Source organism: Mustela erminea, chromosome 10, assembly GCF_009829155.1.
Source record: "Mustela erminea isolate mMusErm1 chromosome 10, mMusErm1.Pri, whole genome shotgun sequence".
In the NCBI taxonomy this organism is placed as follows: Eukaryota; Metazoa; Chordata; class Mammalia; order Carnivora; family Mustelidae; genus Mustela; species Mustela erminea.
In genome coordinates, this window is record NC_045623.1 from 58,876,775 (window position 1) to 58,900,688 (window position 23,914).

The 23,914-nt window shown below is 34.5% G+C and overlaps 2 protein-coding genes across 15 annotated transcripts in view; one reads left to right on the top strand and one right to left on the bottom strand.

Moving 5' to 3' along the window:
- Nucleotides 1-23,914, top strand: part of DOCK7 (dedicator of cytokinesis 7) — a 219,732-nt gene that overhangs the window by 83,832 nt on the left and 111,986 nt on the right. The window lies entirely within an intron of this gene.
- Nucleotides 6,478-16,320, bottom strand: ANGPTL3 (angiopoietin like 3). The gene is made up of 7 exons (XM_032303488.1): nt 15,779-16,320; nt 14,961-15,071; nt 12,163-12,277; nt 10,561-10,674; nt 9,210-9,305; nt 7,372-7,638; nt 6,478-6,785 (listed from the first exon to the last, which is right to left on the bottom strand). The coding sequence occupies exons 1-7, from the start codon at nt 16,271-16,273 to the stop codon at nt 6,601-6,603; spliced, it is 1,383 nt and encodes a 460-aa protein (XP_032159379.1). The 5' UTR covers nt 16,274-16,320; the 3' UTR covers nt 6,478-6,600.

Below are 23,914 nucleotides of genomic sequence, written 5' to 3' on the forward strand. Positions count from 1 at the left end.
AAAGTTGCCTTAGTTATAATCACCTAGTGAACTTTCATCTTTTTCTTCCAATTTGTAGAAAGAGGGTATCTAGCAAATATTGTGTTACTAAGAATATAAGAATGAATGCAGTGGTTCAGACCTGGTAACAGTGTAAGAAACAAAATGAAGGGGCGTCTGGGTGGCTCAGTGGGTTAAGCATCTGCCTTCAGCTCAGGTCATGATCCTGGGGTCCTGGGATCCAGCCCCACACTGGGCTCCCTGCTCAGTGCAGAGTCTGCTTCTTCCTCTCCCTCTGTCTTCTACCCCCCCCCCAGCTTGTTCTGCCTCCGTCTCTCTCTCTCTCTCTCAAGTAAATAAATAATAATAAATAAATAAATAAATAAGAAACAAAATAAGAAACAAAAGAAAAGATGCCATTCATTTTGATCTGGACCTTGGTTAGCAGTTAGGACTATGCCCCGTATATCTCTCTTATTAATCCTTAGTGAACTTCTAGGTTTGCTAATCTGAATATAGTCTTAAACTTTTTTATAATAGGAAATTACAAACATATACAATGTAAATAGAAAAGTATAATTAACCTCCATTGTCATTCTTTTTTTTTTCAAATTTTTATTTAAATTCTAATTAGTTAACATAAACTTTTTTTATTACATAATCTCTATACCCAGCATGGGTCTTGAACTCACAACCATGAAATCAAGAGCTGCCTGTTCCACTGACTGAGCCAGCCAGACACTCCTCTCTATTGTTTTATCTATTACCAGTTCCCTTTTTTCCTATAATATTTTAAAACAAAGCCTAGTTATTGTATCATTTCACCTGTCAATCCTTTAGTATGTTTTTCTGTTGAGTGGTTTAATAAGCTTATTACATATACTGATTGAATTTTTTCCCTAAACTTCTGTTTCTGGAAACAGATTGGCCAGTCAAAAGTAAATGTATACTGTTTATATATGACCCATGTAATTCATGATTCTTGAACTAGGTCATATTATGGTAGATCTTGCTTTGGAGTTGGGTTCTTAAAGTTTTTTTGTCATGGTACCCTTGCAGTTTTGTGAATCCTGTGATTCTCTTTTTTGGAATAATTTTTTTTTTTAAGATTTTATTTATTTGACAGAGAGAGATCACAAGTAGGCAGAGAGGCAAGCAAAGAGAGAGAGAGAGAGAGGAGGAAGCAGGCTCCTTGCCGAGCAGAGATCCCGATGTGGGACTTGATCCCAGGACCCTGAGATCATGACCTGAACCGAAGGCAGAGGCTTAACCTACTGAGCCACCCAGGTGCCCCTGGAATAATGTTTTTAAATACATAAAATAAAATACATAGGATAACAATGTTATCCTATGTTATGTTGAATTATAATTATCAAGATAGTAAAGTTCTGGTGCATGTTTCTTTATTAATGAATTAAAAAATATCTAGCCACGGGTCTAAAAGCTACCATATTTTCTAAGTAGTAATAAGCATGTGAAAAATATTCTGAGATATCTGTAATAGCTGTGATACAAAAATGTATATGATTTCTATTAATGACAAATTCTCCTGTATTGCTAATACTGGTATGGTTAGTTTCCTACAATCAGAATTTAAGGAAGTACAAATTTCAGTAAAAATTAAGGAGTATTTTTCTTCCCATTCAAGTTTATGGTCCCCTGCTTTAAAGAGTGTAAGTTTTTGTATTTGTTTTTAGTTTTCTTGGATGTCTCAAGCTGTTGCTGCATACTCTGCTGTTCAGGTTTTGCCCTAGATACATTACCGGGGCTTTTATTCTCTCTTAATTGATCCTAGTTTTATTTTAATTACAAAAGCTTTTGAGTTGAGAACTCTGTTTCCTGACATTTTAACGTAGCCACCCATGAGTTTTTAGTTAGGGGCTTGTATTTCAGTGTGAGGAGTATTATCTCAGACCCTGATGGAAGGAGTCAAGTTCCAGGAATGGTAGCAAAATATGAGAGAGCAGTTTTGTTCAACTATCCTGAGAATTAGAGTATTTTCAGTTAGGAAAAATTTGTGCACGTTACTTACTTAAAGCAATGTAGAGTGATAACCAAGATCAAATATTTACAAGTGTATACATTTGTTCAGAATTTTATACTTCATAAAGCCATTCAAATACCCTGTCTTACTTGAAGATTACAACAACCCTATGAAGTAAGTTTGGCAAGATTATCATTGTTCCCATATATGGGATGTGGAGACGGAGGCTTAGTTGCTCATTTGATGATTAAATAGTTACAGCCTTACCTCTTTAAGGTTGTAGATAATCGCTCTTTTAGATAAACTTAATCATCTTGTTAGATGTATGATCGTTCCCGGGGTTAAATAAATAAATTTAGAAAAACAGTTTTTCTGTTTGAGATGGCATCCTTGATTTTATATTTTCTAAAATGTCATTGAAACTTGATTTTATAAAAGCACACTACGGGAGATTGTGAGTCGTACTTTCATGACCTTGAACTCAACATTTCACACCAGTTGAGTAATTTTGTCCTAGTTGATTTGCCATGAGAACACTCTGGACTTTGATAAGAGGACCAACCTTTTGGTCATTTTGTTTTTAATTTTTAAAACTACTGTGTTGGAACATCACTTAGTAGTACATACAGAAATGCAGTGCTGTGGTTGTTAGTGATGGGAAAAATCACAAGGGAATTTGATTATCTTGTAACAGAAGGTGAAAATATGTAAAAGTACATATTTGGAATAGCTTTTATAAAGGAGGCAGATAGTAGAAACTCAGTAAATACTGGTTAGTGCACATTTTTTTGATTAATGAACGAGATAATTGATCTCCATAAGTTATGCTGTTAGGAAGAAAAGATATAAGCATGAGAACATACTAATTATAGAATGACAGAGAATAAACAGATTATACAAAAATAGGTAACCCCAAAATGAGAAATGTGCATACTTGTTCTCAGTAAAATTCACAGTTTCAGATTGAACTCTTGGTATAGAAATTTGGCAGTAATTTACTCAAATCAAGTAGATAGACTTATCTTTTTGATGCTCTTGGAGTTTTTATTACAGTTTTTAAAATTTTCTGTTATGGTTTGCCGTATGTATTTTTCTGTCTTTCCTTCATTTGCTAAGTGCCCATTGAGTGGTACGGGCAGTACTGCTGCATGGTATCAGAGAGAGGAGCCTCATTTACAAGGATATTCCTAGAGGAAGTGAGATCATTTTCAGGTATAAATAGGACCTAGCCAAATAGGAAGGTGTATAGAGGCATTCTAGACAAATGGAAGAGCATTAGGAGAGTATAAGGGGGATGTTTAAAAGTAGATAATTTTGATAAGGGCTAAGGGTTTGTGTTGGGCAAAAAATGGTACAAGGAATTTGGGATCAGATTATACAGACTCTTGAATATCTGTAAGAGATGTGGATGTTGTTCTGTAGGCTTCTGCCTTCCACATTGGGGTACACATTCTTGCTGTGTAGGGTTATGCAGATCCACAGGATAAATATAACACATTTTCCAGGAATATCACTTTTTAGAAGATATGGGGAAGAAATAACTATTTTTATATAAGATTTATAGAGTAGAAAACATAATACACATGCAATTTTAAGATAAATTGTAAGATTTATGGTAGAATCCTAATAATATCTTAAAAGAAGTACAGGCTTATGTAAAGCCATTTTATCCTGTATTTCTAGAATTGTAAAGATACATTTTCAGTATTCTCAAGCTGCTATACTCTTTTAATAGACACGTTTGAACGACACAGGTCAAAGTAGTATGTAGCCATTATAAATTTGTTTTAGGAAAATTGAAGGAAGATAGACAAACTTAGGAGACAAGGCAGGAGACTGTTCAGATAGTTTAAAATTCAGGTTAAAAGCAGGCTTTGGTAGGGAAGAAGTCATATTATATTAACAGTCTTTTCAAAAGAAGATTGTATTCAGTTTAGTGGCCTATGATACAGGAGCAGTGATTCACAAAGTTAAGTAAAAAGGCTGAGATGTCTTCCAGATTTTAAGCTTGGATGACTGGAAGCGTGGTGGTGCCATTAACGAATATACAGAGGTAAGGGGGAGTGTGATGGTGTAGAAAGGGGGGGCAGGCCCAGCAGAGGTGGTAGGGATTTGATTAATTTATTTGATAGATTGAGTTTGAGAAGACTGTAGGATATCAAAAGGAGGAGTGGTAGTAAGCAATGTAAGAAGGGGGAACTGAAGAGAAATCTGGAAATAATACATAAATTTGGGAACTTGACTCATGAAACATAGATGAGTCCGTGAGAGTAGATAGAATTTCTGAGGATAAGAGTGGAAGAGATTTTTGAAGACTGTGCATTGGTCCAAATATATCACATACTAGGAGGGAACTGGGGTATAAAAACTGGATTCAGGTTAGGGATAATCCTTGGAGAGTATAGTCATATGTGGAAGCAAAATGAGGGTCATGTTTGAAGAAAGAGTATTGTTCATGAGTAAGTTAGCAGAGAGATCCAAGTGAATGTGGACTGAGGAAAGGCCATTAGATTAGACAATTGTGAGTTAATGGTGTAATTAAAATACTTGGCAAAGGAGTGAGGACAGAAGGACACAATTTGTGAATCATAAAAAAAATCCTTTCTCTAGCAGATTTATCTCTCAATCTGAGCATATTTTATACAGAAAAACCTCACTTAGTACTCCTAAAAGGAACAAAACGAAAGATGTTGTGTAAGAAGTCTAAAAAATTGGAGAACAAACAGAAGAAGCAATTGGCATATTAATGAATGCATTATTTTGTATTTGAAAGCTTCTACTGTTTTTGGGAAAAAAGTCATTATGGTATTCTGGCTCTAAAAAGTCAATTTTGACAGTTTGGCTATGGTTTTAAATGCTAAAGCTTATTCTTTTGTAGTTTATTAGAACAAAATATTTATATAGGATCCACATAGATCATACATATTTACATGTCATGTAAAAAACGTGACATACTCGGGCGCCTGGGTGGCTCAGTCATTAAGCATCTGCCTTCAGCTCAGGTCATGATCTCGGGGTCCTGGGGTCTAGCCCCGCGTCAGAGTCTCTGCTCGGCGGGAAGCCTGCTTCTCCCCCTCTCTCTGCTTATGTTCCCTCTCTCACTGTGTCTGTCTCTATCAAATAAATAAAATCTTTAAAACAAAACAAAAAACGCGATATACTTAGTAATTTAAAATACATAATGCTGAATATTTTTTGACTAAGGTGAGTCATTATATAACTTGGGGTACTATATTCCTTAAAACTAGATTTAATTCAAAATTTTATTTCTGTTTGGTAGTTTCTTTAAAAACCTTATTTAAAAAATACTGACAAGTGATATGATCAAAAGTGATCCTTGAGGATTAGAATTCAAATTTTTTACATTGGAAATGATGGACTCATTATATGTCACTAAAAAACTACAAGAATTTAAATTTCTATATTTTAAAGTACTGAGTCTTTATTGAATTTGGGAATGTATCTTTCAGGCTATTTAAACATTCAATAACTTGTTATGATTTTTACTTCTATTTGACAACCTACACATAAGTATTAGATTCATGCCATGTCCAGGGGGGTATAAATTATTAAACTTGAGGCCACAGATACATTCATTCTCATGATATTCTGACAAGATCCCTTTAAAATGTTTTTCACATTGTTAAGGTTTAAAGTACATAAAATGTATACAGTATATAGATAAGTTAACAAATATGTTAAGATACAGTGATGCCTGATATTAAGGTCAGTATGACCTAGTTATCATGATCTACTGCATTTGTTTAAGACAGTTAACCTATTTTATTTCATGTAATTTTTTATTCTTAAATTTTTTTTTTAAGATGTTACTTATTATTTGACAGAGAGAGACACAGCAAGAGAGGGAACACAAGCAGGGAGAGTGAGAGAGGAAGAAGCAGGCTTCCCCCTGAGCAGGGAGCCCAATGCAGGACTTGATCCCAGGACCCTGGGATCATGACCCGAGCTGAAGGCCGACGCTTAAGGACTGAGCCACCCAGGTGCCCCCACAGTTAACCTCTTTTAATACAGTATTTTATCTTGCTTCATTTGACTTCATAAATAAAGCATATCAAACATTTATTTCAGATTATTTGGTAGCAAAATGAAGCATCAGTTTTAAAATTAGTACTATAGATTTTCACATGTACTCTGAACTAACCAAATTTTAATCTTGAAATTAATAATATTACAGCATTTAGGAATAATCATCAGTCTTTGATGTTTACTCAAGTACAGAATTTTAGCAAGAAAATTAATTTTTTAAATGGATCAAGTTTAAACTGAGCAATTAGCCTACATAATGACTCTTAAAATAAAAGTCCTAGTAAATTTTTCATTTAAAAAATGATTTAAAAATTCACCCGTTGGGTAAAATTTAGATTGTGACTACATAAAATTGATTCTCACATCACAGAATATATGAATAAATGATATCATAAGAATTTTGACTGGGAAAGATAAATGGTATTCTTTGAAGTGATTTGACAGCATGTTTACTTTTAAGTTGATAGTGACTTTAAAAAAGAATCTATTTCTGAAGCCTTCTGTTAGGGATTTTAATACCAGATTAGTAAACCACAGTAACTTCAGATGAATTTAATGTTTAATTTGTTGGCTTTTTAATTTGTTTCAGTTCATTCAGAACTTTCTGAATCTTTTGGATGGATCAACATTTTAGTTGATTTGACAGAGTATAGCCTTCCATTTTGAGACTTCCAACATAGTCCTCTTCTCCTCTCTGGCTTAGTTTTTGCTCTTGGCTTGTTATATTTACCATTTAGGTTGTTTTCCCCACAAACATTGTGCCACCACCAGCCTCCTAAAGAAGATAGATAGGACATTTCATGAATACAAACTCACATAGTTGCTGTTACTACATTTCCCCATGAGTACATCTCACTTCTTACAAATATGGCAGTATCGTATGGATAATACATGTATTCCACTTTAAAATAATCTGTACAAGTCTTATGTATACACCCAAAATAAAATACCTGAGAAATGTAATAAGTAAAATATCTAATTGAACTAAATCAAAGTAATAGTTATATTAAGAAATTTTTACCTGTAGAGAAAATGTTTATTTGGGATTCAGGTTTTTTTTTTTTTTTTCCCCAAAGATTTTGTTTATTATTTGACAGAGAGAAATCACAAGTAGGCAGAGAGGCAGGCAGAGAGAGAGAGAGGGAAGCAGGCTCCCTGCTGAGCAGAGAGCCCGATGCGGGACTCGATCCCAGGACCCTGAGATCATGACCTGAGCCGAAGGCAGCGGCTTAACCCACTGAGCCACCCAGGCGCCCCTGGGATTCAGTTTTAAAAGAGTTGACATTGTAGATGTTAGCTAATACTTTGGGAATATATTTTCTAGATACGAAAATGAAATATTGATATTAGGAAAATGATACCTGAATAACTTTCTGGACAGTTGACATGCTCTTTTGCCATGTGATCCCAAGTAGAAAACACCAAGTCTTTGTGTTCCGGGAGTGCACTGGGCACATTGCCACTAATTTCAGCTAGGTGTAACGTATAATTGGTTTCGTGATTTCCCAAGTTAAAGGAATATTCGATATAATGCTTGTTGTCGTTCCAGTCTTCTAGTTCAATTCGTAAAATGTAATTAGATTGCCTTACTATGGAGTATATCTTCTCTAGACCCAACCAAAATTCTCCTGAAAAGAAAGTAAAAATCTGTGGGTTGTTAACTGCATATTGGGTACCAGTAATTTTTTTTTTATTGTGGGTTTTTTTTTTTGATAGTGTTTTTTTATTGGTGTAAGTCAGTGAATTGTTTTAGCCTAGAATCCCTTGGTTATTTTAGAGTCTCTTAAAATATTTCTTTAAAAACAATTTTATTGAAGATAGTGAAATACACAAAAAATGCTAAAAATATTAATAAGCCTGCCTCAAGTAAGATTAGTATTTTTAAAATGAATTTTATGAGACATATTTCATCGGTGAAACATATTAAGCATTTTAGATGTGGTCATTGATAAAATATTATCTCATTTCTAGGTTCTTTCTTAGGTATACTGGCTTTACCAGAAGGAATTTGTTAATACCCATGTACTATCGGAAATTTTGTTAAATATCTCTACTATTATACCCAGTGTTACTTGGATGATAATAGTGTCATTTTCCTCAAATATAGTCTTGGCCTTTGATATTTGTTTGATATATGTTTTCTTTGTAGGAAAATAAGGAATAAAATTTTTTAGACATTTTGAGTTAAAAAAACATAATTTTCTTTTTAATTTTATAAAGTATTTTTATTTGGAATTTAAAACAACATAAATACAAAGATCTCTTTAATTATCACAGTCCTTTCTATAAGAGTGTTTAAGGAAAAAAGTCAAACTTTTATTGCTGTTGAATTAGAGGACAGTTTTAGGGATTTCAAGTACAAATGGCTTATTTTCTTACAGAAATAAATGAGTATTCTGGACTTAACACTCTTAAGTTACACTAACTCTTGGAAGATTTGGGTCTACAGAACATATCACTGAATATACCTTTTAGTAAGGGAACTAACTAGTAGTTTGAATATGAAATTTTTTAAATGATCAAGTAGAGTGTTTAATAAAAAAAATTTGGTATAATAATGGATGTTTTCCAGTTTATAAATGAGTACTTATATTATGAAATTTTTAATATGCCTTTGAATTTTAAACCTGTTACTTATTTTTGTTTTGCTTATTTTATTTTGTGATGAAAATGTAGTAGTTGCACTGAGTTAATTCATTTATTTTAAATCACATTTCCATAGTATACATTTATAATATTTAAACAGTTGAGATTTAAACATTTACTACTATACATCTGACAGTTTACTTGTTCCTTCCACCTCCAAATAGTATTAAAAATGTTAAAAAAGAATGTAGAGTGACCCAGTGGTAAAGTTGGTTTTCTTGATAGCTCATTCTTAACATTTACCACTTATCAGAGCACACAGCATTTTATCATAATTGTCTTTAATAATTGTAATTATGACAATTAGAAGCCATCAAATTGTGATGCATATACTTAAGAATGGATATGAAATTGTGATAAGTATAATTCAAGTAGATGCTTGTAATAAGTGTAAATTACTAACAGATATGTAATTATTAGTTAATAAATTCTAAGAAGGCTGGGCCTAGTGTTCATTCATTGTTGCATTCCTAATGCCCAATCCAAAATAGATTCCTAGTAAATATTTTTAAGTAACAATTGAGTGAATGAATAATGAATGAAGTCACCTTACCATTAAGTCTCCCGAAACCATATCTGTAGTTTTCCCAAGTTTCATTGAAGTTTTGTGATCCATCTGTTCGGTGTTGAATTAATGTCCATGACCTATCTGAATATAATGAACAAAATTGTGTATTTTAAGTAGATTGATGCTAAAAGATATAACAAAGTACTGTTTTCTTTCTTTTTATTGGGCGCCCGGGTGGCTCAGTGGGTTAAGCCTCTGCCTTCAGCTCAGGTCATGATCCCAGGGTCTTGGGATCGAGGCCCGCATCTGGCTCTCTGCTCAGCAGGGAGCTTCCCCCTCCCCCTCTGCCTACTTGTGATCTCTCACTGTGTGTCAAATAAATAAAATCTTTTAAAAAATTAAAAAAAAAATTTTTTTTTAAAGATTTTATTTATTTATTTGAGAGAGAGACAGAGAGAGCATGAGCGAGGAGAAGGTCAGAGAGCGAAGCAGACTCCCCATGGAGCTGGGAGCCTGATGTGGGACTCGATCCCAGGACTCCGGGATCATGACCTGAGCCGAAGGCAGTCGTCCAACCTACTGAGCCACCCAGGCGTCCCTAAAAAATTTTTTTTAAAGTTTTTATTTATTTAAGAGGGGGAGAGAGAGAGAGCACAAGTGGGGATGGATCAGATGGAGAGGGAGAGAGAGAGAGAGAGAAGCAGACTCCTTGCTGTCTTGGGAGCCCAACATGAAGCTCACCCCCAAGACTCTGGGATCATGACCTGAGCCAAAGGCAGATGCTTAACCAGCTGAACCACCCAGGTGCCCCAGAATACTGTTTTCTTGGTTTAATTTGATTTGATTTTAAATATTTTATTTATTTATTTGAGAGAGAGGGACAGAGAGTGACAGAGATAGCATGAGCAGGGAGAAGAGGAAGCAGCAGACTCCTTGCTGAGCAGGGAGCTGACAATGGGGCTTGATCCCTGGATCCCAGGGTCATGACCCAAGACAAAAGCAGGCACTTAACTGACTCCGGCACCCAGGTGCCCCTTGTTTTGATTTTAATTAGTGGCTATGTAATGTAGTCATTAATATCATTATGGTACTAGCATTTTATTATTTATTATGGTCCCAAGAAGCTAAGTAAAGGGCAGCTAATGAGTCTGTCTTAATAAACTTGCCAACAATACGAATTTCAGATTACTTTATGGAAAAATATGGAGAATATTGAATAAGTGCATTAGTAAAAACAAAAATAAGGCAAATATAAATAGCAGAGCTGTGCAGTTGTCTATGTTACTTACATTTCATTTACATATATTCAGAACAAAGATAATAAGATTAGTCTTACTAATAGATAGTGAATAACAGGAGCTAATTACAGTCCATTTTCTCTTCAGGCTGGTTTTACCTGATTTAACATCACAGTAGACATTAAAAACTTGATAGTTGCTGGGTCTAATGGGATAGATGCCACTTGTATGTTCGCCTCTATTATAAATGGTGGTACAATTAGCAGGAATGTCTAGAATCAAGAAAGTATTATTACATAAGATATAGTCCTAAGAATGCTATCTTTAGAACTTGAGTGTTTTACTTGACATTTTATGGAATTGTGGTGAATGTAGCCCTTAGCCTTTTTCAGTACTGTATTACCAAGAAAGTACTTGATAACTGAAGCAGATTTATTAGATGGCATGTTATGCAAACAATATTAAAATAGTTACTATTAAACTGATTTCTTTTTAGGAAAAGTGACAAAATGAGAATTTTAGATATGTATTTTTGCTAGATATACGAAGAATATAAATATAATGCCACATATGAGACATTATTATAGGGCTTGGTGTTCATAGCACTTAATCCAGAGGCGTATGTGGAAAGAGTAAACATAAAACATACATGAAGGAAACTTACAGAGACCTTTTGTGTGTGTGTGAGAATTACATAAAAGTGAATGTGTTTTGTAAGTATTATTTTGTTAATGTTTGGTTGGGAATGGAGACTTTGTTATTTCATCTCTGTGGTTTTCTTTTTGTTTTTTTTTGTTTTTTTTTAGTGAAAATTTTCAACAGGGAAGTAGAAACGTTAGAGAGAATTTCATAGTTGTTCCATATGTATTTAGTAATTGTTAATCTTTTGCCATTTTTGCTTCATAAATATACATGTATACAAATATGTATTTTGCCATGCTATTCAAAAGTCATTTGCAGACATCATGACCTTAACCCCTTGAATATTTCAGCTTGTATCTTTTTTTTTTTGTATCTCTTTAAAAAAAAATTTTTTTTTTATTAACATATAATGTATTATTAGTCCCAGGGGTACAGGCCTGTGAATCGCCAGGTTTACACACTTCACAGCACTCCCCATAGCACATACCATTCCCAATGTCCACAACCCCACCATCCTCTCCCTACCCCCTCCCCGGCAACCCTCAGTTTGTTTTGTTGGATTAAGAGTCTCTTATGGTTTGTCTCCCTCCTGATCCCATCTTGTTTCATTTATTCCTTTCCTACCCCCCAAACTCCCCATGTTGCCTCTCAACTTCCTCATATCAGGGAGAGCATATGATAATTTTCTTTCTCTGATTGACTTATTTCGCTAAGCATAATACCCTCTAGTTCCATCCACGTCGTCGCAAATGGCAAGATTTCATTTCTTTTGATGCCAGCTTATATCTCTTAAACAGGAGTTTATTTTCACCCATAACTATAATACCATTATTACATCTAAGAAAATTTAAAATAATATCATATTATCTAATATAAAGTCTACATCTATATTTTACTGATAGTCTTAAGAATGTGTTTTGTAGGATTAAAAAAAAAAACCAAAATCTGCCAGGATCCAGTTTAGGTTGACACATCGTATTTGGTAGATTTGTCACTTTACTCTATTTTAGTTTGAGAAGAGGCCCTGAGAATAGCAATTTTTGACAAGAATGTCTAAGATAGGAGAAAAATTTGTTGAAAATATACCTTCAAGAAAGAACCCCAACAAATTAACTTACCATTGTGTTCTACATATTGTGTTTCATTAAAGTGAAGAAAGGGGGTAGTTCTTGGTGCTCTTGGTTTAGAAGAAAGAGAATTTTCTGTGGATTCTTGAATACTAGTTCTTCTCAGCTGATGAAAGAATAAATCTTTTAAAAATGGTACTGAGTATATAGTTAGGGAAATCCGAGGAAGGATATTAAAAGTACAGCTTGTATACATCTTTAAGCTCATAATATGTTCTTGCTTTTGATTAAAAACGGATCAGAGGTGACATACAGATTGTATACATGACCTCAAAATATTTAATGAGGCACGTTACTTAATGAGTTCAGAAAACTAGAAAAAGAAAGATAGCAAAGCACAAACCAGAAATTGGTCAAAAAACAGCAACACCAAAGGTAAAGACTTTGCTTATTAGCATTTTTAATATGTTCTGTTCATTTATGAATACAGTATGTGTTCTGTTCAGTAACAGGCAGATTTTAAGCTTAATAATTGTCAGTTGTAGGCCTTATTGAGCGAGTCTCAGATCTGCCTTAAAGACCAGCATATAATTTGAACAAGGCTGCTGTCTTAATAGTTTTTTGAAATGTAAACATATCTGTAGAAGTAAAAAATTGGCAGGCATATTTGCTTACTTTAAGTACATTCATTATTTCATTGCAAGTTTAGCAATAACACTTTATTTTTATGCAAAATGTGCGGGATTTGCAGTTTATTGACTAATAGCTTTTCTTATCGATTGCCTGAGAAAAACAGATTACGTAATACCTTACTAGTGTTTTTTGATGTTGGCATTTCCTATGACCTTACTCATAAGGAACTGTTGCAGAGTTCATTTGTTGGATATTAGCTTTTTCTCCTAGGTAACTGTGTGATGTTAAATGCACTTAACTTACAGAGTTTGGGATCTTATTTGAAATTTGAGGAACCTGGATCAGGTGATCTGAGGCGGCTTCTCACTCAGATACTCATTGTTTTAAATTCTTCATACATTTTATTATTAGAGAGGATGTATATCATTTGATAATAGTGACATTTTGTTTTGTGAGTAGGCTCATTTATCCATAATAAATGATATAAGAGGGGGTGCCTAGGTGGCTCAGTCGTTTACTGTCTGCCTTTGGCTCAGGTCATGATCCCAGGGTCCTAAGATCAGCAGGGAAGCCTGCCTCTCCTTTCCTCTCCCTGCCCACCGTTCCCCCTGCTGGTGGTCTCTCCCTGTCTCTCTCTCAGATAAATAAAATCTGTAAACAAAACCAAAAAAGGATACAAGAAAAGAGAATTTGGAAAAATAACATAATGAGGACGTTATAGAAATCAAAACTAACTGGCAAAAACCCTTTTTGGTTAATTAGCAAAAATAGTAAAATAACCTACTAAACTATGATTTACAATTAGCAAAATAACCTGAAATTACGAGTTTAAAAATTTCTGAAACATATAACAATATGTTTGTTTAGTGGAAATTGTTTTATAATTCTTGACAACTTTTTTTATAGGTTTCTCCAAATTTGTATTATTTTTGGACCCTCTGGGATGCCTGTTTAATAGTAGTAATAATTAATATTTTTGAAATGTTTAGGTTTTTACATAGCTTTATTCTAAATAGGTCTCTCCCTCACCTAGACAGCAGCTTACATTGTAGATTAATTATAGTATTGGATATTGAACTTTATTTATGAGGCACACAGCTTCTAATATTACTAATAATAGCAAGCTTTTATCGATTTTTTTGTGTTGAATATGATATTAACTTTATTAATTCAACATATATTTATTCAATTCCTACTATGTCTCAGACAGTATTCTGTATTCCAGGACAACAGCAATGAAAAAAATGAAGAAAATCCCTGTTCTCAAGGGAGTTTACATTCTGATGAGGGAACAGACAAAATAAATAACTAAAATATATATATTATGTGAAATAGAGATAAGTCTAAAGGAAAAAATAAAAAGAATGAAGGAGGTAACAGGATTTAAGGATGGGTTTGGGAATTGTAATTTTTGATTAAGTGACCTAGTAGGACTTCACTGAGAATTTTATGCTTGACAGAGACCGAATAGGCCATGCAGATCCCAGGGAGAAGAGCATTCTTCCCCTAGATGATAAAGGGAACAAGGACAAAGGGCCCGAGACAGCAGCATGTTTGATGTGTTTGAGTAACTGGGAAGAGTTACCCCAGTATGACTAGAGTTGGGGAGATGAAGTTAGAGATAAGAGTCATCTGGGGTCTTATGGGCTACTGAAAGTGAGATAGGAAGCCATTCATGGTTTTGAACCAAGAGAGATGTGATCTAATTTTGACTTTTTTTAAAAAGTTTTTTTTTAAATGATTTGTTTGAGAGAGAAAGAAAGATAGTGTGCTTGAGCAGGGGGAGGGGCCGAGGGAGCCCGACCCTGAGATCACAACCTGAGGCAGAGTCAGATGCTTGACCAACTGAGCTAATTTTGATTAATTTTGACTTTTGATAGAATATATTGAAGACATACTTTACACGAATTCTTTTTTTTTTTCCTTATAACACTCTTATAAGATAGGTTCTGTTATTTTTCTGATAGAATAAGTGAGGAAACTGAGAGACAGAACATTTAAGTAATTTATTTAAGGTCATGCAAAAGTTTTAGAGCCAAAATTCAAACCCAGGTAGTTTCTTACCTTCAGAGTCTATAGTTTTTAGCAGTCATGCTGATGTGACCTGTTTACTCATTATCCAACTGTAAGTTTTAAAAATAAATTTAAGGTCTGATGTTTTCATAAACTGAGATTTTATGTAAAAGAGTGGACATACCATTAAAATACTGACTTACCTGGTTTTCTATTTCTTTTATTTGACTATGCTGTTGGTTTAATTGTCTATATTGTTCCTCCACTGTCTGTAGAAGGTCTTTGATGCTATTATCTTGCTGTTCTACAAAAGTCTGGACAGAGATTGTAGGGTGGTTAGAACTTTCTGTGTTCTTTCTTTCTTTTTTGTTAAATTAGATTAAAAAATTTTTATAACACTGTTACAATCTAAATTTTTAAAACTAATAGTGGATTAGATAACTGAATATTGGCAACCTTTTTCTCTTTTATGCTTCTTTCAAATCCTTTTGTTTTTATGTTTTAAAATGTACCATCTCTAAAAACCTAATTTTCTGAACTTCAAAGTACTTCAGTTAAATGGGGGAAAAAAACCCAGTATTTTATTTTTTTTAAAAAAGCCCAGTATTTTAATAGGAGTTAATCTTTTACCATTTACTTATTATATTTATCCATTTTATTTTTATTTTTATTTTTTTACTTTTATTCATTTTAAACATGGGAGGATAGTTTCAAATTATATTTCTTAAACTTTTTACTTTCCTCCAGTAACTCCAATACTGTAATTTTAGTGTTCTAAATTTTATTGATTGATTTGTAATTTTCATCTGAAATGTAAAGTTTAGTTTTTTTATATATAATGTTAGAGAATCATAAAAACCAAATTGAAATTATAATGAAAAATTTTATTTCCTAGAGGCTTTTTTTCCTTGAGAGAAATACAGTATTTCAATGATTCAATAAAGTAGCATGTTTTAAAATATTTTTTTAAAAAGATCCACATTGAAAACATAATTACGAACCTTCTTTGATTTCTACTTACTTTAAGTGAAGTTACTTCTGGGTGTTCCTGAATTTCAGGTTGATTTTTAATTAAACTGGTTAATTGCTTCTCCAAATATATCACTTTTTGTTGAAGTAGAATTTTTTCTTCTAGGAGGCTTTCAAGCTTTGAGTTGAGTTCACGTGACATATTTTTCACTTCTTCATTCTTGACTTGCAGTTTGGATGTAGTTCTTCTAAGTTCCTTTTCTTCTTCTTTGATTTCGTTGGTTTGCAGTGATAGGTCATAAAAAGACTGATCAAATATGTTGAGTTTTTGAAATATATCATTAATTTGGCCTTTAGTTTTATGGACAAAGTCTTTAAGACCATGTCCTAACTGAAGGAGGCCATTGGCTAAAATTTTTACATCATCTAACATAGCAAATCTTGATTTTGGCTCTGGAGATACAGAATCATATGATGAATCATCCCGGTCAATTTTGGAAGAAATAACTAGAGGAATGATAAAAAGAAATAGCTTAATTATGTGCATTTTTATCCTAATTATTCAACTAATTTTCTCCTGTAAGCAAATCTAGACTTCTAAGCTCTATATATACCACCACTTGCCACATGAACAGTAAGGTTGGCAAGCGAGTATAGTTAATCATTAAGTCGTGTAAACTTGTACAAATGTAACCTTCTACATTGAGTTAGATCAGTGGTAAATGAAATCAAAGAAATGAACAATGAACTTACTAGGTCATTTTAAGTTGTTAATGTATTTAATTTTGCAATATTATAAACTCCAGTTTCAGGGTTGAGAGAGCTACCTGTTTTTAAAAGCTTATTTTAATTTCTCATGATTTTTAAAAGAGATTTACAATTAGACAAACTCTTTTGATTGGTAAATTCACATTAAGGTTAAGGAAAGTTAATGAATTAAGTATGCATTTCCCAAATTGTATTTATTTGGAACAAATAATTGTAGTTATTTGGAACAGCAAACTGTTCCCAGAAATGGTTTTGCTGTAAAGCTGTCCACCACTTCTTCAAGTGGCATTAATGGCTCTCAATGCTGCATTCCCATGATACTCTGTATAAGCTAACATATATTCCTTATTATTTGTCACTGTACTTGTTAGTATGTCTTTTTGCTTCAGATGATATTTCCTAAACATATTTGTTTATTATCACAAAATCTTATGCAACACATTTCACTCCCTTTCTCTATTATATACAGTCTTTATGTTCTAACCTCTTTTCCATGTGTCCACTGAAAGACCAATAGAATAGGTGATCTGCAAAGGTCCAGCCACAATGATATACCTCCAATGTCTGGAACAGTTTACCTGTTAAGTTTTTCTGAATTTTGTGACCTTGGTAACAATTTTGGTAATGGAAATTTAACAAAACAACAGATTAATAGTATGTTCAAAATAAATGTTCTTCTGTGCTTCTAACTTAGTGTTAAAAGGAAAATACTAAATGCTTCAGTTAAACTATAACTGATTGTCCTTTTTTTAAGAGAGAGTGTGCATGAACATGCACAAGTTGATGGGGAGGGGCAGAGAGAGAGGGAGAAAGAGAATTTTAAGCAGGCTCCACACCCAGCCCTGAGCCTCACACAAGGCTGGATCTCATAACCCCAAGATCATGACCAGAGTGGAAATCAGGAGTCCAACGCTTAATTGAATGAGCTTCCAGGTGCCCCTGATTATCCTCCTTGATTGCTCATTGGGAATATTTTTGAGAAAATAATAAGTCCTTTAAAATGCCTTATCTTGATAAATTAATAATTTAGTAAAATTGTTAAAAGAGTGTGGGTTCTGAAATCAGACTGTCATCTATGTCCAACAGTCAGCTCTAGCTCTCTGGCCTTGGACAAGATATTTAACTTCTGTGTACCTCAGTCTTTTCATCTGTAAGGTGGGGGATAGTACATACTTAATAGGGTTATGAGAATTAAAAGAAATGTTACATGTAAAGCACTTAAAACAGTGTCTGGCAAATAGGAAGTACTCAAAATGTTATTATATCACATGTAAACAAGTTTTGAACCTGTGCATGTGTGTGTAATCAGGCCTATCTGAAAAATTTTTTATTTTATTTTATTTATTTGACAGACAGATCACAAGTAGGCAGAGAGGCAGGCAGAGAGAGAGGGGGAGGCAGGCTTCCCGCTGAGCAGAGAGCCCGATGCGGGGCTTGATCCCAGAACCCTGGGATCATGACCTGAGCCAAAGGCAGAGGCCTTAATGCACTGAGCCACCCAGGTGCCCTGAAAAATTTTCTTTAAATAAATAGCTTTTCTGCAAAATGAAAAGCTTTAACATAATGAATTTAGTTTAAGTTATCAAGCAAAACTTCCTAAAATGAACTGTTTCCAAATTTCTATGCTTAGAAATGCCTCCTCATAGCATGTAGTAGAGACCTTTTCCTTTGATGATTTAGGAATAAGGGCTTTTGGATGTAATAACTACAGTAAGGTAGTATACCATAGTGGTTTCGAGTATGATTCTGGAGAGAGGGAGGCTGACTTGGAATCCTGGCTCTCCTGGTCAAATTATTTAGCTTTTCTGTACTTCCATTTTCATGTCTGTCAAGTGAAGGAAATACCTACTTTATAGGATTATATGAAGTTTAAGAAAAATTTTTAGAGCATAGAACACTATCTGGTATAAAGTAAATACTCATAATATTATTTATTATTTACTTGTTGGTAATTAGAACCAATCAATGCATTTATGCCTATACTGTAATATTTTATTGCTGAATATTATCTAATCTCATGTTAGGATGACATGAGTTGAGAAATTTTGCTAAAATTTAGGTTTTCTGCATTTTGGTCTTTTGAATTTTGGTGTAGATATAAGGAATTATGTCTTCTGTTTAGCCTGTGTATGCCATTTTAAAAAGTGTTTAATACAGAACTGTATAAATATTTCTCTTTGTAAGAGAAATAAAGAATCCAAGTAAATAAAAATATATAAATAATTCCCCTAATAAAGGGAAAGAGAAAAGAATAAAGAAATAAAGAAGAAAAATAAAAAAACTTCTTACTTTTCATTTTCATCTTACCCTTACCACTATTAAATGTTATAGAATTATAAAAGTGTATGTAGAACTAGTGAAGAAACTTGGATTTTCTTCTTTTTTAAAGGAAAATTTAGTGGTGTGATCATTGGTCATGAAGGGCATATTTCAAAACTTCTCTTAACTAAATTACTGTCTGCTTTTCTGGCTTAAAGCTATCAACCCTGATGTTTTATCCACCTTCTAGTCGGTGGGAAGTTGAGATGGGCCAGCTTCTCTCTGTTGCTGTCTATGGGCAAGATCTATATTTGGTTTTAATTTGTATCCCTTATAGTACTTTATTTAGTAAAACGCCTTACGTGTTTGAGAAACTATATAAATATATTGAATGAAAAAGTCATAATATGGGAGTTTTCAAGGTGCAAAATTCCATATAATATATGCTCAACCTGTTTTGATATAGGAGGGTTTTTTTTTTTTTTTAAAGATTTTATTTAATTTGACAGAGAGAAATCACAAGTAGTCAGAGAGGCAGGCATAGAGAGAGAGAGAGAGGGAAGCAGGCTCCCTGCTGAGCAGAGAGCCCGATGCGGGACTCGATCCCAGGACCCTGAGATCATGACCTGAGCCGAAGGCAGCGGCTTAACCCACTGAGCCACCCAGGCGCCCTAGGAGGGTTTTTTTAGAGAAAGGAATTTGAAAGGTTTTTTGAACTTGCCCCTTCCAGTGCGTGAAAGTAACTGGACACTAATACAAAGACAGGCTATATGAAGGAAGTTCCTTCCATTTTGGTTACTGTATTAGAATCTTAACACTTTTCTGCACAATTTATATAATTCCTTACATGTGACACTAGCAGATTAAAGGCAATGATCACATATTCTTGGTTTATATTATATCATCTCTGGGTAGAAATATCTGGATAGTTTTTTTCTTACATTAGTTTGACATGTTACCGAATATACTTAAAGTAAATAAATAGCCTATTCACGAGCTGTAGGAGAGTACCAACATGGGGAGTGTAATGAAAATAGTAATTTTTTTTAAAAAAAGATTTTTTGGGGGGCGCCTGGGTGGGTCAGTGGGTTAAAAGCCTCTGCCTTCAGCTCAGGTTGTGATCCCAGGGTCCTGGGATCGAGGCCCGCATTGAGCTCTCTGCTCGGCGAGGAGCTTGCTTCCCCTTCTCTCTCTCTGCCTGAGCTTGCTTCCCCTTCTCTCTCTCTGCCTGCCTCTCTGCCTACTTGTGATCTCTCTCTGTCAAATAAACAAATGGGGTCTTTAAAAAAAAAAAAGATTTTGTTTATTTATTTGATGGACAGAGATCACAAGTAGGCAGAGAGGCAGGAAGAGAGAGAGAGGAGGCTTTAACCCACTGAGCCACCCAGGCGCCCCCAAAATAATAATTTTATAAGTGATTTTACATTTGCCTTTTAATACCTCCTGAGTACACATTGTCACAGGCAGAATCTAAGCCTTGCTTGAAATTGTGCCTACTTAAATAAAACCCTAATCAAACATAAATAGTAATGCTATGAAAGTTTAATATTTTTTATGTCAAAGAAAATAAGAAACAAAAGTTGGGTCCTAATCTAAGGATTTCTAGTTTCTAGGAACTAATACACAAAACTTTTTAGCTTCATGGAATTTTAGAACATGTAGAAGTCTTATTTAAGTTAAGCAAAGCAAAGTCCTTTGTCCTCCCCCAGGTTGTGTAATCTGGATATGTGACTTCCAAATAAAACACAAGACATTGGGATCTTTTGAGTATAGTATCCCTTTTAATTTCTCCTTTTAAAATGTGATCATTTGTTTTTGATTTAATGTTTGGTAGATAGATTCTAAAAGTAACTTCATGAGAGAAACCCATTTAAAGGTAGAAATATTTATATTAACTAAAGTGAAGAATAATGCCAGATAAATACATTGGCTTCCCTATCCTCTCTTGGTCCAGAACAGGCCCTGTCCAGTGGAAATACAGTGTGACCTGTATATGTGAAAAAAAGTAAAAAGTAAGAAGTGAAATTCATTTTAATAGTACATTATACTTAATCCAGGGTATCAAAAATTATTTCAATGTGTGATCAATATAAAAACATTAATTATGTATTTTATATTCTTTTTTTCATACTAAATCTTCCAAATCTGGTGTGTTTTCATACTTTCAGCACATCTCCATTAGAATAGGCACACATCAAAAGCTTAGTAGTCTCATTAGACTATTAGTGGACACTGCCGATCCAGAAGATCAGTAACCTTTGAAGAAATTATTTCATGTATCTTACTTTTTTCTTCATGTTCACTATTGATAAATACTAAATATTTATGCTGAAAGTATTTATTGTGGAAACCCAGATACTTCTGAAACTTAAAAAAAAAAATCCTAGGGGCAACTGGGTGGCTCAGTCAGTTAAACTACCAGCTGTTGATTTCAGCTGGTGTTATGATCTCAGGGTTGTGGGATCCAGCCGCACAGGGAGGGAGCCCCATGTAGGGCTCTGCACTCACTGGGGAGTCTGCTTGAGATTGTCTCTCTGTCCCTTACCCCAGTCATTCTCATGCTCTCTTTTCTCTAAATAAATAAACAAACAAAATCTTAAGAAAAAAAAGGAAAAAAAAATTCCAACTCTACACTATTAACATTTTGTGGTCTCTCATACCAGATCCCTTAGGTGAGTAGCTGTGGGTGATTTCTCATGTTGGATTATCCTTCCGAAGCATAGTGCCATTTTATATCCCTTCCAAGAATAATTAGAATTCCTCTTTTCCCATGAAATTTTTTTTTTAAGATTTTGTTTATGTATTTGACAGATATCACAAGCAGGCAGAGAGAGAGGAGGAAGCAGGCTTCCGGCTGAGCATAGAGCCTGATGCGGGGCTCCATCCCAGAACCTGGGATCATGACCTGAGCTGAAGGCAGAGGCTTTCATCCACTGAGCCACCCAGGCGCCCCTTTCCCCACGAATTTTTACTGATGCTTTGAATGAGAAAAACAAAAAATATCAATAAATCTTTTTAGAAAAGGATTTACTTATTTATTTATTGAGAGAGAGAGAGAGCATGCCCATGTATGGGAGTAAGGGGAGGGGGCACAAGCAGATGGAGAGAGAGAATCTCAAGCAGACTCCCCGCTGAGCATGGGGCTTGACCTTATAACCTAGAGATCATGACCTGAGCCAAAATCAAGAATCCGATGCTTAACCAACTGAGCCACCCAGATGCCCCCTAAATATCGGTAAATCTAACAGGCAAATACATCTAGTTTATTTTCCTGGCCATCTGTTTTGCTCTCTTCATGAATTACCTAGGTATTATGTAAGTCCCTTCTGTCCAAACTCCTCCTCCCCTTTTTGTTTGTTTCTTTTTGACTAATTAAGGGAATTATTTACATGTTATGGATACTAACTCTTTATCTTGTATGTAACAAATACTGTTTTTCCAATTTGTCATTTGTCTTCCACCTGTTTATGATATCACCTGCTCTGCGGAGCCTTTAAAATTTGTCTTTTATAATTTTTGTGGCTCATGCTCAGAAACGCCTTTTTTACATATAAAATATGCTGTCTTTAAAGCTTTTCTAGTAGTTTCATGGCTTTATTTGTATTATTTAAACCTTTGTCTAATCTGGAATTTATTTTGAGGAGGGGGTGAAATATGAATTCATCTTTTTTCCCTGAATGGCTAAGTGCTATCTCAACACTTCATCAGTCTACCCTGTCACTGCTGATTTGTAGTTCTTCCGAAGTGTTACAAATGCAAGGTAAAGACTTACTAGTGGGAAGTTATTAGTGGAGTTAGTAGTCAAATGGAAAAGAATCTGGATTCAGTTTTATGCCTTTTACCTTCAGAAACAAGTTGAATTTAAAACAGTTTTATAGGGGCACTTGGGTGGCTCAGTGGGCTAAAGCCTCTGCCTTCGGCTCAGGTCATGATCCTGGGGTCCTGGGATCAAGCCCCACACTGGGCCCTCTGCTCAGCGGGGACCTGCTTCCTCCTCTCTCTCTCTCTGCCTGCCTCTCTGCCTACTTGTGATCTGTCAAATAAATAAATAAAATCTTTTTTAAAAAACGGTTTTGGAAATCAAGCATTTCTTATAGATAATGTTTAAAGCTCAGGTCACCGTCTCAGTATCCTGGGATCAACCCTGCATAGAGCTTTCTGCTCAGCAGGGAGCTCGCTTGCCCCCCTCCCTCTGCCTGCCTCTCTGCCTACTTGTGATCTCTCTCTGTCAAATAAATAAAACCTTTAAAAAATAACTGTGAATGAAGTAACAAAGGGATGTGATGGTGGGTGGAAGTTAAGGTTAGGTTTTTTAAGACTTGAAAGATGTGAAGAGTCCAGTCATGTCCATGTCCACAAAACTTAGACAGCAGTAATGACAATGTAGAGGTTTTGAGGTGTGGGGGACAGCATAGTGTGTTTTGCTTTTCTGTGTGTTCTGCAGGTCTATTCTATGTACAGTTTTTTAATTGAAATGTGTGGGCAGATTCTGCAGCCTCAGTTCCTCCTGTGAGCTCCAGTGACATTCTATCGTAGTACTTACCATACCACATTATAATTATTTGCTCATCCAGTTCTCCCTCCGGGCTAGTGAAGTAAAGAACTTTGTCATCTGTCTCTATATTCTTAGTATCTAGCACACTGCATATTCAGCAAATATTTGTTACAATGAGGAATTACAAACATAATAAAGGGCAATCTGTTATCGTGTACTTTGGATCCCATTCTCTCCTACTATTTCAAGAATCTTTACTTTCTTGTTCTAATGTATGCAAACTGTGTCAGCTGGATTCTTTTCATTATCATTTAATGAGACTCAAAGCTGTCCAATTTTAAAAAACTTACGAAATCCCTGTATTCTGTCTCCCAACTGTTGAATAATCTTTCTCTTCTTTATAGCTATACATTTCAGAATTTCACATTTTTATTTTTCTTAACAACTTCCTGTTCTTAAACCTACTTTTATGTGTTTTCAGCCCAATGTTATCAGTAACTTTCACGTTGCGAAGTCCAGTTGATCTTTTTCATTTCTTACCTCATTTGGCCCCTGATTGGTGTTTGGCATTTAACTGTTTAATTCTTCTTCTTTTTTTTCTTTTTTTTAAGTAGACACCACACCAGGCGTGGAGCCCACCAGGGGGCATGAACTCATCACCCTGAG

What these genes read in the sequence shown, in the direction of transcription:
- ANGPTL3 (XM_032303488.1), bottom strand. Translation starts at nt 16,273, where the DNA reads ATGCACATAATTAAGCTATTTCTTTTTATCATTCCTCTAGTTATTTCT. An exon ending in CAGAAGTAACTTCACTTAAA is followed by an intron (nt 15,072 to 15,778) that starts GTAAGTAGAAAT and finishes ATCTCTGTCCAG; the next exon opens with ACTTTTGTAGAACAGCAAGA. An exon ending in TAAAAGAAATAGAAAACCAG is followed by an intron (nt 12,278 to 14,960) that starts GTAAGTCAGTAT and finishes TTCTTTCATCAG; the next exon opens with CTGAGAAGAACTAGTATTCA.